This window comes from Phycomyces blakesleeanus (genome assembly GCF_001638985.1).
Source record: "Phycomyces blakesleeanus NRRL 1555(-) unplaced genomic scaffold PHYBLscaffold_23, whole genome shotgun sequence".
Taxonomy (NCBI): Eukaryota; Fungi; Mucoromycota; class Mucoromycetes; order Mucorales; family Phycomycetaceae; genus Phycomyces; species Phycomyces blakesleeanus.
In genome coordinates, this window is record NW_017265156.1 from 510174 (window position 1) to 527114 (window position 16941).

Consider the following 16941-nt stretch of genomic DNA (forward strand, 5'->3'; position numbering starts at 1 on the left):
AGAAAGCTAGAAGCTATGTATATAATAATAATTAACGAACAATTGAGTAAACGTTAGCTAGAAATACAATAACAGTTTTTGTGTAAATATATACGAGACAATCGACAAAGTAATGGTAATAGGTATAGCTATAGGATGTCCAGCTGCGCTTTATTTTTCAATATTAAATAATACGTGTTATACCAACTTGCGCGCCTCCTTTATTCCTATATATTTTCAGTGAAACATCGTAAAACACAAAGGTTCATTGTGCTATCAAAGAGGGTAACATTAAATATCAAGGAGATACTAGTAAAATAAGTAATTTTTGTTACAATTCAATAATCAACATAAGCACATCTAACCAATAGATTAATAACTAAACTCAAATACTACATATTTTTTTTTTGGCTTTAAAGACTTGGTTTATTGTTACCTTGACCTTATCAAACGTCAAAAAAATAGAGGAAGTAATTATGCCCTGATTTAGTTGATTGCACTGAACAAGGCATTATTAAGTCTATCTTAAAAACTCTAGACTGAATGATGCATTCACCAACAGGCAGGTGCCGATCCATGCAAATCGTTACATGAAGGTTCTAGATATGTACCTAATCTTCTTATAGACGATTATTCTCATATTATAGTTATAGGAAAACCAATCAGTGCTTATATATTCAAAACCACTTATTTCATAGAATCATATAGTATAGACAAAAGATCAATGCAATAACTAATCAGGATCAAAGCGAATGTAAAAGTAAAAGCTGACCAATAATTTTTATGAGATGTGAGGGACACAACTAGAAACTCAGTTCCCCCTCCTCCTGTTTTATACCTATTGGAGGCGCTGCTACACAGCGTATTACAACATTGCATAAAAAAACGCAAGATGCACATCTAGTGCTACACTTGAACTTTAATATGACAATCCAGATCAAGACCAAGCACTTGTTTTACTAGTTTGGCTGTATATATATATATATAAAGTGCTGGCAAAATATTTAGCATTATACTGATCTCAGGGAGATCAATTAATAAATCTTTTGCTGTGTTGAAATGTAAGGGGTATAAAACTATCAACAGTATGCCCGGTAAGAGCATGATTTAGATTTGGGTCTTAAACTAATATCGAGTTAAAGGACATTAACTTTGACAAAATGAATGTTACCTACTAAGGACCGGCTAATCTTTTATTATTTAAAGTGTAATTGAGAAAATACAGAGAGAAGAAGAAAATAGGAGAGAGCAGATATCATTGAATTCATTTTAGCTCTTAAGGTTTCTTATGAGCAGCAGTATTTGCATTAATAGATGTCAGTTTGTCTCGAGGCAAGCCAAAGTCCATGTCTTTGAAATATGAATTCTAGTTATATAAGCAAGCCTTATATTATACATAGCAGTTTGGACAGCTATAATATCAATTTTTCTCTGTCCCTTTGATATGTAGTATAGTGTAAAAAGCATATTTTATAGCTTTCCATTAATTAGTGGTTTATTAAATAAATTATTGTACAGAAGAAGTAAGTATGTAAGATATTAAAGGTAGATTATACAGGTATTATGAAGGATAGTAGTTAAGAGGTGGTAAAGTGTTATTCTAGTTTAAATGGTCTAATTTAGTTGGCATTCAGAGACTGCTGGTGAACTAGACTACTGTAAGCACCATTCAATTTAAGTAATTCCCAATGAGTGCCTTGCTCAACAACGCGGCCACCTTTTACAACACAAATAAGATCTGCTCCTTGGATAGTAGACAGACGATGTGCAATGGTAATTGTAGTACGACCACCTTCTTCCAAGATGTTATCGATAGCAGCTTGTACCAGCTTCTCTGACTCGGAATCCAGGGCAGAAGTAGCTTCGTCCAAAAGTAGTACTCGTGGTTTACGGATCAAGGCACGAGCAATTGCAATACGTTGCTTTTGTCCACCGGATAGCTGAGATCCCTTGTCACCAACACGAGTGTCATAACCTTGTGGTAAGCTGGTAATAAACGTGTGAATGTTGGCAGCACGGCAAACCTCTTCAACCATATCTTGACTAATAGTCTTGTCTTCATCAACACCAAAACGGATGTTTTCACCAATAGTCATATCAAACAAAACTGGTTCCTGACCAACCAAGGACATATGGCTACGAAGATTTCCAAGCGAATAGTTTTTCACATTGTTGTCATCGAGACGGACTGTACCAGTGATAGGGTCATACCAGCGCTGAAGCATACCAATAGTAGTAGACTTGCCACATCCGGAAGCACCAACAAGAGCAATGGTTTGACCAGCCTTTCCTTTAAGATTGAATTCACCGTCGAAGATGGAGATATTAGGACGGGCAGGATAACGGAAGGTAATGTCTTCAAACTTAATATCTCCAGCAATCTGAGACGAGGCAGGCTCAACACCTTCAAGCTCTGGATCAATCGATGGAATACGGTCAAGGATCTCAAAAGAAGAAATGGCAGCGTACTTGGCCTTGGCAAAAGTACGGATAAAAACACTTCCACGGCCGATACCTTCTGCGGTAAGCATGATACCCAGCATGGTTGTAAACATCTGCTGGAAGTTGATTCTGCCTTCCGAAATCAAGCGCATACCGGCATAATAACCAACGGCATTGGTAAAAAGACTGATGCCTTGCTGAAGGCCATAACCAAGGGATGCAGTGAGTGCCTTACGCTGAGCAAGTTTATGAGGATGCTCGGTAGCCTTGTAATACTTTTCTTCAAAATGGATTTGTTTGTTGAGAGCAGCAACTGTGCGAATTTCCTTGATAGCCTCACCGGCGACTTCACCGCTCTGTTCGTTGGCCTTTTTGGTCTTGTCTTCGAATCCACACTCTAGCTCTGACTCATAATAAGCTGCGCCAAAAATAAAGGGACCCATACAGCAAATAATCAATGCAAAAAGCCAGCTTTGGGAGAAAGCAATCGAGAAACCTTTTTAAAAAGAGAAAACAAAAGGATAAGTAATAGCTAAAATAAAAAAAGTGTTGTAAAAACTTACCAGTTATAATGGTTGCGATAATTTGAGCAATATCTCCCCATGCTCTGGTAATCATTTGATTTACATTCTTCGAGTCAACGGCAAGCTTGGTGGTTAATGCTCCAAGACTATGTTCTGGGTCATCATAATATCCAATCTCTTGACGCAACAGGCCTGCAAAAATCTGACCACGAAGGCGTTCGGTGAAACGCTCACCAGCAACCTCAAAGGAAACAATCTGGGCGGTGAATCCGATGAAGGCTATTATACCAAGAACAACAAAGATAAATGCATATAGATTGGCACCCTGGAAAGGTCCAGGTGCAATATTCTCGGGAGTAAATGACAGAATGACGGTGACACGGGAAAAGACGATAGAGAAACAAGGGAAAACACCACCAGCAAAGACAGCACCCCACAGACCAATGAAAAGCAAGTGCCATTCGGGGCGCATCATTTTAAGAACTCTCCAAACAGGGGCAGACTTTTGCATGACAGCCTTCTTGCCTTCCCTGTGTCTTTTAAGCTTGAGTTCAAATGCGTCGACAGAAATGTTTGTGTTGACTCTGGATAGGGAGTTGGATAATAATGTAGTGACAAAGTGAGATGGAACCTTTTCCAAAGTAGCCTTGAATTCTTGCTGGTTTGCTTGTTCTTTCTTTAATTCCATGGTTTCTTGCTTCAAAAGTTCTTCGTCATCGATTTCTTCTTCGACATGTCCAATTTGAGTGGTAGCAATTTGCTGCTTGGCAACGAGTCCAGCGTAAACACCATTTAGGGCGAGCAACTCATTGTGAGTACCTTGTTCAACGAGATCACCTTTATCCATGACAACAATCAAGTCAGCTCTACGAATGGTAGAGAGACGATGGGCAATAACGATGGTTGTACGATCGGCAGCTGCGGCATCTAATGCTTTCTGGACCAGACGTTCAGATTGGGTATCAAGAGCAGAGGTGGCCTAAAAGAAAAAAGAAAGAAATTATAAGTATAATAATAAATATCAATAATGTGTTACTTACTTCATCCAGTAGTAAGATCGAGGGGTTCTTGATAATAGCACGGGCAATAGCAACACGCTGCTTCTGACCACCGGAAAGCATACCTCCATGCTCACCAACAAGAGTGTTGTAGCCTTCAGGTAATTCAGAGATAAAAGAGTGACAGTTTGCTTTCTTGCATGCTTCGATCATCTCCTCATTGGGGACATCGCGGAATGTGCCCATAAGTAAGTTCTTGCGAATAGTCATGTTAAACAATACAGGCTCCTGGCTGACAACGCCAATCTGTGTGCGTAACCATGCAACGTTGTAAGACTTGAGATCCTCGCCATCAAGCAGAACCTGACCATCAATGGGATCATAAAAGCGCTGGAGAAGCTGGACACTTGTGGACTTTCCGGAGCCAGAAGGACCGACAAAGGCAACAGTCTGACCTGGGCGGATTTTGAGGTTGAGATTCTTGAGGATGGGTACATCAGGACGGGTGGGGTAAGTGAATTTAACGTTGCGGAACTCGATATCTCCAGTAATCTTGGCTGGTTGACTGCCTAGGGGAGAGTCTGGGTCAATCTCAGGAACACGTTCAATGGTTGAATAGATCTTGTAAGCAGCACCACAGGCACTAGATACAGCAGACAGGTTTGGTGGCATTTGCAAAAGAGACATTGCACCAGTGATCATAGACATAAAGACTACGAGAACAGTAGGACCGTTGATCTGGCCTTTGATAACAAGCTGGCCACCATACCAGAAAGCAAGAGCGTATGTAGCAAATATGGTAAACATAAAAAAACCAAGTCCAACACCAAGCGCTATTCCTGACTTAATTCCGCCTTTTCTGGCATCCTGAAGCTTCTTGTTGTAGAGGTTAGAGAAACGGGTTTGAAGGGAGAAGGAGTAGACTGTACGGATACCAGAAAACGCTTGCTCTGCAACCGAACCGGCCTTGGCATAAGAATCCTGGGTTTCAAGTGTGTACTTTGAGATAAAGAAACCCATAGCACTGCCCACGCCAACCAAGACAGGTACAGTTGCCAGCATAACCACAGCAAGACGCCATCCTTGAGTAAATGCGATAATAAAGCCGGTAAGAAATTGAGCAATCGATTTAACAAAGAGACCAAATTTTTCAGAGGTGCCATCCTGGATCATTTGAGTGTCTGCGGCCAAGCGGGTAGTGAGAGAACCATCTTCAGCCTTGTCAAACCAGGTCATGTCTTGACGAAGGATGGCGTGGACATACTTTAGACGAATTCGGCGGGTCTGGTTTTCACCACTGAGCACCCAGAATGCATTAGATACGTAGGCAGCAATTGTGACAGCTGTTCCCAGATATACGTAAACGAGGATCAAGTTCATTGAAGAATCAAGGACAGTTGAAGGTGTGAGCAAGGCCGTCTGAAGGTTGGTCAAGAATTTTCCAAGGATGATGATAGATGCAGGCTGAATTGCTCCTATGCAAACGGAGAAGATGGTGGCAATAAAAATCATGAACTTGTCTGAAATGGTGGCATATCGGAAAAGAGACCAAATTGGCAGTGAGCGCGCTTTCTTTTTTTTTGCTGCTTTCTTGTCAGAGGTGTCTTGATCGCTATCATCCGTGGATTTAACTGGAGGCAGAGTTTCAATCTCCTGGAGATCGCATTTTTTGTCCATTTCAATTGATGTAATACGTGTGATCTTCTCACTCTTGTCGTCTAGACTAGCGATTGTTGATTGTTTAGAATCACTAAGATCTGTCATTTTGAATGATGACAAGCTTGTGTATTTTTTTGTATGAATTAATGAAATGAGTATAACTTTTATTTTCAAGGACGAAATAGCTAGGTATTTATATATTCTCTGCTATATATTTTTTTACTATGTGTACGAGTCTGACATGGGTACCATAACCAATAAAACACACTACCGATCTGTAGACACAAGCAACTTGCTATTAAATCTTTATTATTCTCTTTTCTGGATACAATCGCCTATTTCTACAAGTTGTGCAACATAGGCCTTTTTGGGGTACATCTGTACATGATCAACTCTTACATTACACACAGATATGTATACAATGGTCTCCTTGTTTTTAAATCGATATGAATAAGAGCAATTGCTATGATGTATGTTACACATCTCAGATATATCAATTATTTCTAAAGAAAATATACCATAATCATTCTTTATCTTGGATTTTGCTGGTACTCTCTTCTATCATAGTATTGGCATGGTATCAACAATTAGTTCAATATAGATATAAGTAATGGAATATTAATGAATTGGCAAGTAACATATTGTTCTTTAAAGATTTATTATGTTCATTACAAGTAGTTATAATAAATGATAGTAGCTAATTGCATATAGTCTTGGTGGTTTAGACGGTCTAGAAAAGAAAATGATTACAAATCCAGGCGAGCCAAGATACTTGGCCGTTTTATCAGCTATATGTTTTAAGTACTAAATTAAGGCATATTTTGTTGTAACACCCGCCAAAAAAAAAGCAAAAGAAGTTAAAAGTCTGAAAAGGGGGTTAACATCTGTACTTACATATATATATATATATATATTTCTAGTGGGTCAAGGCCAAAGAACTTATTTTGAAAGTTCAAACCACCAATGACCTTGTTGCGCAGTAAATAAGTAAAGATAATGGTAGACATTTACTATACATTAAATGCACAAATTTGAATATTTAAGAGAACAAAGGGTACGAAGAGCAGGATCAACTGTGCTGTTACACCATATTATTGATTCCATTACAGAGACTGGTAAGAGTAATAATATTATCTGATCTTCTCTTTAAAATGTCTCATTATTAGGTCTATGAACATCACTTCTTTAATCAAGTTAATCTTCTTCTTTGCAAACTTATAAGTTCGATGTCAGTATATCACACTGATATCCAGATCCTGAGAAGAATAAGCATTTGTACATATGAAAACTATAACTGGTCACTGTCCTTGGAAATGTGGTAATTGACTTGTAGTCTGCTCCAAACAACCTATCTTGCGTAATCTTTGTTGTACAATATAGCCGCTAATCCAACCGAATTATCTAAGAAGACTATGATTATTGTTTTTTCTTGTCATTTTCTTTTCACATTGATTGTGGAACATGTCAAGTTTTTTTTTCCTTAAAGAAGCACTCAGCTACAACACATGTTACACGAAACGGCCCATCCGCCGATTTTCGGTGGCAGAAACTCGGATAAAAACTAACTTGACCAAGAAAGAAAGAAAGACTGGGCGCAGATCCGCCGATAATTTTGGCAGTAGATAACACACACACACAAACACACAAGCATTTCTGCCAAGAAAAACTCTGGGCTAAATCCGCCGATATTTTCTTGGTCTAAAGACGTACAGACACAAAAACAGTCCTATAAAAAAAATTAGGCACAATCCGCCGGTATGGTATTATATGTTATGACATGGCATGGTACTGTAATTGTAAATGTCACGATATATTACATTACCGCATAGTAGTTCCTATCATATTATACTTCCATATAAAAACATTCAAAATCTTGAAGAATAACTGCATATTACAATAAACTGCTCAGCAAGATAAAGGGACTATTCATAAGAAAATATGTGGTCTATTAATGAAATAAATATGAAATCATTTTATTTGCTATTACATTATTAAAACAAATTAGGCTCCTTAGGAATAAGAATAATAGGATTAAAGATGTAAGCTAGCCACTCAACTTTAAAAGCAAGTTACCAACAATGTTGATACCAAGAGTATTCATATGTATGTACACTCACACAAAGATGTAGGTATATAATATTTCACTTGTTAGAATCCAACACTTGAAGCTCTTATTCTTGATAATAATAGTACTAATAGTAATACGGTATGCTCTAGGTCCCTTTTTTAATATCATTTGACTTTATGCAATGATAACCATGTCAATTGTGTGAATAGCTTTATATGATTTTAAAGGCATATTATTAATATACTTTTAGAGATTTATACAAATAATTACAGCTCAATTAAGAATCCATAGACAGTATAGTTTTTATAAAAGTATTATGTGGATAAGTGATCTACAGTTGAAGAAAAGGGTCTCATTTGTAAATGCGCGCCACTATAGACCATGCTGTTCTGGGAACAACCCTGGAACTAATTTTTGTACACACACAAAAGGTCGACCTATTAAATCTATTTTGTGTATCAAGAATAAATGTTCCTGGGTCCAGAAGCTGGGGTTCACTTAATACTAAATCCGTTATATGTATGCAGTACAGAGATGCTATATTATTATTTAGGATGACGGAGAGAGATAATGAAACAGTTACTGTACCCTCTTCAACCTTTGTTCAAAAGCTGAACTTATAGACTCGCGCCAAATTTTACTAATACATACACAAGAATAGGAACACTGTATATATATATGTATATAAAACAATAAAGAAGTAAAATGAGTCTAAATATTGCTTTGATATATCTACAATATGCTGACAGATTTACGACCCCTAAATACAAAGATGCTTTCGCAGTAATTTTACTTATCTTGATAGTATACCAAGAGCTATATGGTACTAATGCGTTTCTTATCGGCAGTTCCTTGCATTCTTTCGCATATCTCAGCCTTTAGAACATCCTAGGGATTAATATGTAAAAAAAAATTCTTTATCAATCTTGGTCTTCATTATATATAAGTTAATGTCAGGATCTTGAACCAACTTATTTTGAGAATATTGAAGAGATAATTTATTACCGAACGAGACCTGTGGGGAATAGTGGTTGCCTTAAGCAGCAAGACTTTCCTAGATCAACAAAATTGTATGATGAGATTCTGAAGGACAATCCAGATAGATAGTGCTGGCATCTCCATCTTGAAACAGACTCAAGGTGCTTCCCAAGAACTCACTTCCAGGAGGGAGAGTATCATTGGCTTGAAAGATCTTGCCTATACTTATGAGGTGGTTTCATCAAAAGAGCATAAAACAAATCATAACCTTTGTGTATTTATTGATATTGGAAAAAGAGATTTACCATACTGTGCGAATGAGAATTTTACTGTGAACAGACCAAGATGATTTTGATACATTTCTAACTAAAAGAGCTAAGCCCAACAGCCAACTATGTGTGTGTGTGAGTGGGTGTATGTTTTTGTTTTGTTTTGTTTTGTTTTGTATTTTACAACAATATAGGTTTGATATTTATAAAGACAATCCTTTTTATTTTCTTTTATTATGACAAGAGATATTAGCTGCTATTAGGTTTGTTAAGCTACTATTATATATGTACATGTGCAACATTTAGTTATACAAGTCTTGACGATGAAAAAGAAATATATTTCAAATGTTGATCATTTTTAAGCAAACTTTTTTAATTGATACTTTTCAATAATCATTTACTCACGATTGTAAAGTATTCATCAGCTAATTCAATTTTCTTTGGAAGTGCATCGATATCTTGATAAAGATTGATAGTAAAGCGCCAGTGAAGAAATGTATAAAGACTCTCTGGTTTGGACAAACGTTCTGATTCCAATGAAAGGACATCTCCATATTGAGTGAGTACATCAAGAATATCAAATGCATCAACAAAATCTGGTACATCCAACAGCGAACAGGTATCTCCTCCTCCTTCATCATCATCACCTTCACCACAGTCTTCTTCTTTATTTATACTGTCGTCATATTGACTGTTGGTCGTTACAGAACTATCAGAAACCTCAAGAATCTCAGGAATCTCAAAGAGCTTTTTGTTCTTTGTTTTTGAAAACTGAAAAGGATCTAGAGCCTTGAGTGCTCCATTGACTATTGACATGTGGGTTGGTGTAGGACTCTTGATTTGGGAAGCTGTGGTATTCTTTGGCGATGGTTTGTCGGTAAAAGCCAGGTGTGTGGGATGTTCTGGAGCTATTTTGTTTTTAAATCCCACCACTCTTTTGTATGTGGTCTCTTTGAATGTATTTACAGAATCGTGGAAATTGATGATATTATTTAAAGGTTTTACTGGTTTAGTATATTTGACAGATTCGACAGGATTGGCAGTCTCAACAGGTTTGACAGTTCGGGCAGGTTTGGCAGGTTTGGCCGGTTTGATTTCTTTTTGTTGGTTACCACTGCCTATTGGTCTGGGGCTTTTAATGTTGTCAGCAACAACCGAAGAAAACGAGGGCGTAATATTCTGGAATGCTGGTCTTTGCAAATTTTGCAAGGCTTCTGGTGCACCATGTGGCGAAGTAATCTCGGCATAAGTTGAGGACGGCGATCTATTGCTTATCGGTTGGTATTTTCCTGCCTGGACTTCTTTTTCTTGTGGCATCTTGGGAAACATTTGCTGTATGGTTCTTGAGATTTCTGGGGGTGTCTTTGCATACAAGCGAGATGCTGTTTCTTCTGAATCTGTAGAATTTGTGGAGCTGCTTTGTATTATCGACCGAGGAATTTTTACTCCGGTTGTCGTATTGTGTACATCTACAGCCTTTTGCTTGGTATTGCTATTATCATCGATTGGTGTATATTGTGAGACAACGGTCTTCTTAGGGGTATGGTCTTCTACAATTGAAGCAATGGCTTCAAAGTCAATTTCTGTATCCTCCTTTGATGTCTTGGAATATGTGGGTTCTTGATAGTACATGCTACTCTGGGTAGATGTGAGCTTGGACGGTATATTGGCTTCTCTGTCGTTTTGTGGAAAGTACCCAGTTTTAGTGATATTTAGATTGGTCGCTGGTTTTCTCCGGCGCCTTGGATTGTGTAGCTCATTGTAAACAATTTCTGATTGTCGGTGTATATAGTCGTAGTTTCCTATATTTCTTCGCGTACGGTTCATCTGTTGAAAATTTCTTTGTATAATACGCTGTTCGATTGTGTCTGGATCAAATATACGTTCGTTTGGATCAACAGGGCCAGTTATGTCAGCAAAAGTGTGATTTGAATTCAAAAGGTCATAAGCCCTTTTAAATTCATTACGAATAGTATTTGTTCCTAGAAATGTGGACGTTCCACTGGTAAAAGAAGAAGAAGACAGTTACAGGTTAATCAAACAAGCAAAACAAAAACAAAAACAAAAGAGGAAGAAGATAATAATAATTAGGTAATAATGGCATTAAATACATATGATGTTTCACTTACGCTACATTTCGGCCGATAATAAATGGATCTTCTACTGCCATATGACTGTCCTTCCACTCCCATTTGGGAATAAGTCTACCAAATCTCAGTGAAAGAGCATATTGTGAAAAGTTGTGCTCACGTCCAAAATAGTTGAAAAATCCCTTTAGTAAACTGCCCACTGTCTCGACATTCTCACATTTCCAGATCGTTTCTTGGCTTGTAAAGATAGAGTTCTTGCTTGTGTATTCTATGTCGTACTCTGGCCGGTCTGTATGTACCACGTTTACACAATTGTGATATGCCACATTACATTCAATTACTCTCTTTTGGAAAATTATCCATTTGTTAAGAGAAACCTTTGCATTGCAGAATGGAGCTTTGCATGAATTATCTTGCGATATGTTTTGTAGATTTGGAATCACCGGAGGATCGCAGTTCATCAGATACCACAAAGACATCAAGGAATACGTGTAGCTACTTAATGTTCCTTTGAGAGCTAATAAAACAGAAGACAAAATTGACAATGTAAGGGAAACAGAAAAGAAGAAGACATACAATCCCTCCCAATATATAATAATAATAATACTACTAATAACTTCTTTTCTTTTGGTTTGTAATTTTTAATACTTGCATTCATTGATGTCCCGGCACTTTACAAAATATTTGATCGCATAGAGGAACGGACGCACTCTTGTATCAAGAAACGAATAAGCTTTCACAAGTTTTGAATTGTCGATTCCAAGGATGTTGTTGGTGTTTATATCGCAGCAAATATTGGATACAGGGTCATTGAATTTACAGATCGGCACAGTCGCGGCTGTGATGGCTTTGACATTGAGCATTCCGATGTCTCGTAGTTTACTTTCAACAAAGCGCATGTTGTAGACCGAGAAAGGCTCATTCATGAGGCGAGACATATTGTAAAGGTCCTTTTTGTAATCTTCTTTGGGAACAACGATACATAGATCGAGATCAGAGTTTTCAAAATCAAGACCATTTACGGAAGAACTAAGTCGAACAAATAAGACCAAAAACAATTATAACAAATAACAAGAAGAAGAAGAAAAGTTAAATTGGTTAAAGTTGAATTAGGAAAGAGAAAAAAAAAAGACGAAGACTCGAATATATACAGAAAGTGTTTCTATTCAATGAACATACACACACATGCATATATACAGAGAAAGGCAGAAAGATAATTAGTTGTATCTTACCCAAAGACTTCTAATCTTAATTTTTTCTCAGGCCATACATCTTGCAACATCATTGATATTTTCCTCAGAATATTAGAACGTTGATTTTGAACCTCTTTAGAAGAAATATGAGACTATTGTAAAATATGGATTTAAATGAGCTCAGACTCCCTTTTTTTTTCTTAATTCTTTTTTCTTTGTTTGTTTGTTTGTTTGTTTGGATTTTTGTCTCAAGAAGGCTGCTTTTTTCTTTATTACTCATTCTTTTGCTTGCCTTTAAAAAGTCGTAAAGCTCTATTGAAAGATTATCTTGTCCTTCTTGATAAGAAGATGATACTGAAGATGAAACTGAGGGATAATACGTGTTGAAGTTGCAGTTATTGCTGCGATTTGTTTGTGGTAAGGATCTGTGAACACGGTCACCAGAAGTAGTGGGTGGAAACATGACAAAAAGAAAATCGTTTTTCTTTGGATTTAGGGAATAAGTAATTAGAGGTAGTTGTTGTTGTTGTTGTTGTTGTTGTTGGTGGTGGTGGTGCTGGTTGGGATTGTTTTTTCGATGAAAATATTCATTCTCAGGGATGAGCATGTAGTTCCAACGACTAAATCGAGATGTTGGAACCAGGTATTCTTCATGCTTGTAGTCATTAAGAAAGTCAACCAGCCACCCATGTGCATCAATGTCTCTGTAATGAACACCTTTGGATTGACGTATGTAAGAGGCCATTTCGGAGACCAAAGCTACTTGGGGAGAAGATATATTATGTCTGTCTGTTGGAGAGACCAGAGATTGACTCCAGGTGAACTCCTTACAGAGTTCTAGAATTTGATTCTTGTCTGGTTTCTCATTTCGTGTGTAAATGGACATTTGTAAGAGATTAGGGCTATTATTGACCTAGACTTTAAGTCTACGACAGGCATTTTATTCTTTCTTTTAAAAATTAGTCACACAAGTCAAAGGATTGATTTGATCATCAATTCGAATTGCTTAAATATACATACAAACATATCTCAGGTAGAAACCTCGATTGATGAAGATCTGTCTCATTTTCTTCCGATAAATTATATCAAGAAAGAGAGGTGAAATAACGATAGATAGATACAAAGAGTCTTGGACTTTACCACAATTACCCAAAGAATCAAGTGTAGGGTTCAGTAAGAACTATAAATCAATTGAACATTTTTTTTGTTTATATTTGTGGAGTAGATAGGTCAAGCTGTTTTGTACAGTTCTTTATCTCTGTACTGGTTACAAAGGCTGTAATACAATCATCACAATACAATTCATGCTATTCCTGATCACTTGTACAATTCAACTGGAGCTTTGATATATATAAGCAGATAAATCACATATTATTTCACTTCATTCTTACTTTCTCTTTTGTCTTTTTTTTAAAATTTCTCTAAAAAGAAAGGTAGCTGCCTAAACTAATGAACCATAGAGGCTCTTGACCAAGTTGTATAGAAAGATCATTGAGCATTAAGCAAGACTTGCCGGACTTTCAATCCTACCAGATAGCTTTCAACCTTCTTAAAAAAAAACATCTCTTTTATAGATTTTTTTTTTTTTAATTTTAATCGATAAAAATATTTGACAAGTCAAGCCAAAAAAAGAGTCAAACTTTTGATAAAGAGGATTTGATAACTATAAAAATAAAATAAAATAAAATTAAAAAAAAAAAAAAGTCAATAGAGTATTGTCTTTTTTTTTTCTCTTCTCTCTTTAATATAAATCCCAATATGAGTTTATCAAGAATCAGACGATTAGATCCCACTGTTGTGAATCGTATTGCAGCTGGAGAAGCAAGTGACTGAGATTGATGTTGATGATTAGGACCTAATGAAGAAATAGATCATCCAACGCCCTGCAAATGCCTTGAAAGAGTTAATTGAAAACTCGCTCGATGCTGGATCTACTCGAATTGACATTTGTGTGTCTGATGGAGGATGCAAATTATTGCAGATCAAAGACAATGGCCATGGTATCCGTGTAAGATTGTCACAATCGAGTATATAGATATATATATATATCTTGACAGAAGAAGAAGAAGAAGAAGAAGAAGAAGAATATTTTTATTTATTTCTATTCATTTATTTTTTGGCTGTATATATGCATATGCATATGCATATATCTATATGTATGAATTATTATCTTGTTTGGTAGTTGGAGGACATGGAAATTGTCTGTGAACGTTTTACTACGAGCAAATTGAGCAAATTTGAAGATTTGTCAGATATTGCTACCCATGGTTTTCGAGGAGAAGCTTTGGCTAGTATTTCTCATGTGGCTAATGTAACCATCACAACCAAGACAGCAGATTCTCCTTGTGCATTTTCAGCCACTTATTCTGACGGAAAGCTTGTTCCACCCAGACCTGGGCAGAGTGCAGGCCCAAGGCCGTGTAGTGGCACAGAAGGAACACAGATCACTGCAAGTACAAGAGATTTATATTTGGTCTTACTATAATGATGTGATCAAAGTGATCTTATTTTCCTTTATAAAAAAATGTATAGGCTGAAGATCTTTTTTATAATGTTCCTACTCGTAAAAAGACATTGAAATCAAGTTCAGCAGAATACAAATTAATCATTGATGTTGTCAGTCAATACGCTATCCACAACAGCAGTGTTGCTTTTACATGCAGAAAGGTACAAGAAAAAACAAATTATAACTAATGTTATGTAGCTTCTTTTTCTGTTATTTCTGGTAGTGATATGCGAATAATAGTATTAATACTGTGTCTTGTATTGTATGTATATAAAAAACACACAAAGCAAGGGGCTGTTAATGCAGATGTGCAGACAGCATCAGATTCTAGTGTTGTAGATGCCATTAGCCAGATATATGGGTCCAATATTGCTTCTGAATTGATACAAGTCGAACAGGCTTTCGAGTCACAGGAGTTTAAAATGAATGCCTATATTTCGAATGCAAACTACAACACAAAAAAGATGAATCTGTTATTATTTATCAATCGTAAGCAAAATAATAAAGAAAGGAATGAATTATTATCAATTTTCTCTTATGGATTTTATTCTAGATCGATTGGTTGAAAGTAAATCTATCGCACAAATGATAAAGGAAATCTATTCAGAGCATCTGCCAATTGGTACATATCCATTTGTCTATCTTAGTCTGGAAATAAACCCTCGTAATGTGGATGTCAACATACATCCTACCAAAAAATCGGTAAATGCTAAATGATAAAAAAAAATAGGGGGGGATTCAAATCACCAACATTTATCTTATCTTATTTAGGTTCGCTTTTTGAATGAAGACAGAGTTGTAGGATCTGTTCGGGATGCATTCGAAGAAAAGTTAAAGAGCGCTAGCCTCTCCAGATCATTCAAGGCAAAGACTGTCGCTTCAAATACAGCCCATGCTACTACAGATAATGATATGTGTAAGTCTAAATGATAATGATAATAACATTATGACTTAATAAAACCTTTAATATTTATATTCAATTGTCTTTCTTTGATTCTTTATAGCACCGTATGATTCATATTCCTTACTCGGAAAATCACCAAGTGCAACACCATCGTACAACAAGATCCGTACTGATAATAAGGCCCGAACTCTGGATTCTTTTCTGTACCAGCCAGGAAGCAGTATGCCCGGTCCACAAAATCTAGCAGTAGAAATCGTCGGTGGCTCTCAAGCAGATATAGAGAAATCAAAATCCACAAGACCAAGAGTCGAGGTTCGTCTAAAGAGCGTCAAAAATCTTTTAAAGGAGTTGAAAGACTCGGAAAGTAAAGGTAAGAAAATAAACAAGATGCTATTCAATGCAATGCAAGAATTACATATATTAATTACATCAAAATATTTTGTGTTTGTTTGTTTGTTTGTTTCGACAGAACTTACGAATCTGTTGAATGAACACACGTATATTGGCTCTATAGACCAGACCTCGGCATTGATACAACACGAAACAAAAATCTACTTGGTTAATCACAATAGCTTGAGGTAACTATGAAGCCTACCGATAAATAGAAAGAAAAGACTATGTATGCTGATTTGTACAGTGAGGCTTTGTTTTATCAGGTAGCTCTGGAAGAATTCTGTAACTTTGGATCTCTGCGCCTAGATAATCCCATAAATATATCAGAGTACCTAAAGATGGCCGTTCAGGCAGAAGAACTGTGTGGCTGCATACCTAAAGATGCCCCAGACAAAGACAGTATTATTGAAAGTATCACAAATATGCTGCTTTCTCGTGCTGAACTACTGAACGAATATTTTAACATCATTGTCTCTGAAGACGGGATGTTACATGGTATACCGATGATTCTGCGAGGTTATGTCCCAGAAATGGACAAATTACCTTCCTTTTTGCTAAGATTAGGAACAGAGGTACCCAAAACAAGTAAAAAAAAAAAAAGAGAGAGAGAGATAAATATGTTTACTTTTATGTATGTATGTGTACATGTCTTTAGGTTGATTGGGAAAATGAGAAAAAGTGCTTTGATGGGATAGCCAGGGAATTGGCTATTTTCTATAGTACCGAACCACTTTTGACTCTAGAAGAAGATGACGAGGACCAGCTTAAGAGATACATGTGGCAGATCGAGAACATCATATTCCCAAGCCTAAAGTCTTATTTTATTGCCCCTGCAATTTTGGCAACACAAGAAGATTGTATTAGGAAATTAGCAAGTACAGATGAACTATACAGAATCTTTGAACGATGCTGATCTTTATGAAAAGAAAAGAAAGCAA

At 36.6% G+C, this 16941-nt stretch overlaps 5 protein-coding genes across 5 annotated transcripts; 2 read left to right on the forward strand and 3 right to left on the reverse strand.

The window, feature by feature from the left end:
- Positions 1 to 1598: 1598 nt before the first annotated feature.
- Positions 1599 to 5707, reverse strand: PHYBLDRAFT_67063 (hypothetical protein; the record flags this gene model as incomplete). The annotated part of the gene is made up of 3 exons (XM_018441732.1): positions 1599 to 2917; positions 2985 to 3924; positions 3986 to 5707. The coding sequence occupies 3 exons, from the start codon at positions 5705 to 5707 to the stop codon at positions 1599 to 1601; spliced, it is 3981 nt and encodes a 1326-aa protein (XP_018287004.1).
- Positions 5708 to 6565: 858 nt separating this feature from the next.
- PHYBLDRAFT_67064 (hypothetical protein) lies at positions 6566 to 8172 on the forward strand (the record flags this gene model as incomplete). Its single annotated transcript, XM_018441733.1, has 6 exons — positions 6566 to 6581; positions 6647 to 6717; positions 6769 to 6920; positions 7608 to 7641; positions 7755 to 7800; positions 7943 to 8172. The coding sequence occupies 6 exons, from the start codon at positions 6566 to 6568 to the stop codon at positions 8170 to 8172; spliced, it is 549 nt and encodes a 182-aa protein (XP_018287005.1).
- Positions 8173 to 9166: 994 nt separating this feature from the next.
- PHYBLDRAFT_172802 (hypothetical protein) lies at positions 9167 to 11486 on the reverse strand (the record flags this gene model as incomplete). The annotated part of the gene is made up of 3 exons (XM_018436874.1): positions 9167 to 9190; positions 9323 to 10919; positions 11047 to 11486. The coding sequence occupies 3 exons, from the start codon at positions 11484 to 11486 to the stop codon at positions 9167 to 9169; spliced, it is 2061 nt and encodes a 686-aa protein (XP_018287006.1).
- Positions 11487 to 11648: 162 nt separating this feature from the next.
- On the reverse strand, positions 11649 to 13086 carry PHYBLDRAFT_67066 (hypothetical protein; the record flags this gene model as incomplete). Its single annotated transcript, XM_018441734.1, has 3 exons — positions 11649 to 12036; positions 12240 to 12333; positions 12477 to 13086. The coding sequence occupies 3 exons, from the start codon at positions 13084 to 13086 to the stop codon at positions 11649 to 11651; spliced, it is 1092 nt and encodes a 363-aa protein (XP_018287007.1).
- Positions 13087 to 13958: 872 nt separating this feature from the next.
- PHYBLDRAFT_156270 (hypothetical protein) lies at positions 13959 to 16916 on the forward strand (the record flags this gene model as incomplete). The annotated part of the gene is made up of 11 exons (XM_018433478.1): positions 13959 to 14021; positions 14071 to 14208; positions 14383 to 14649; positions 14733 to 14867; positions 14994 to 15195; positions 15260 to 15408; positions 15478 to 15622; positions 15711 to 15980; positions 16080 to 16188; positions 16248 to 16575; positions 16659 to 16916. 11 exons carry the CDS (start codon positions 13959 to 13961, stop codon positions 16914 to 16916), a joined length of 2064 nt encoding a protein of 687 aa, XP_018287008.1.
- Between the last annotated feature and the right edge of the window lie 25 nt (positions 16917 to 16941).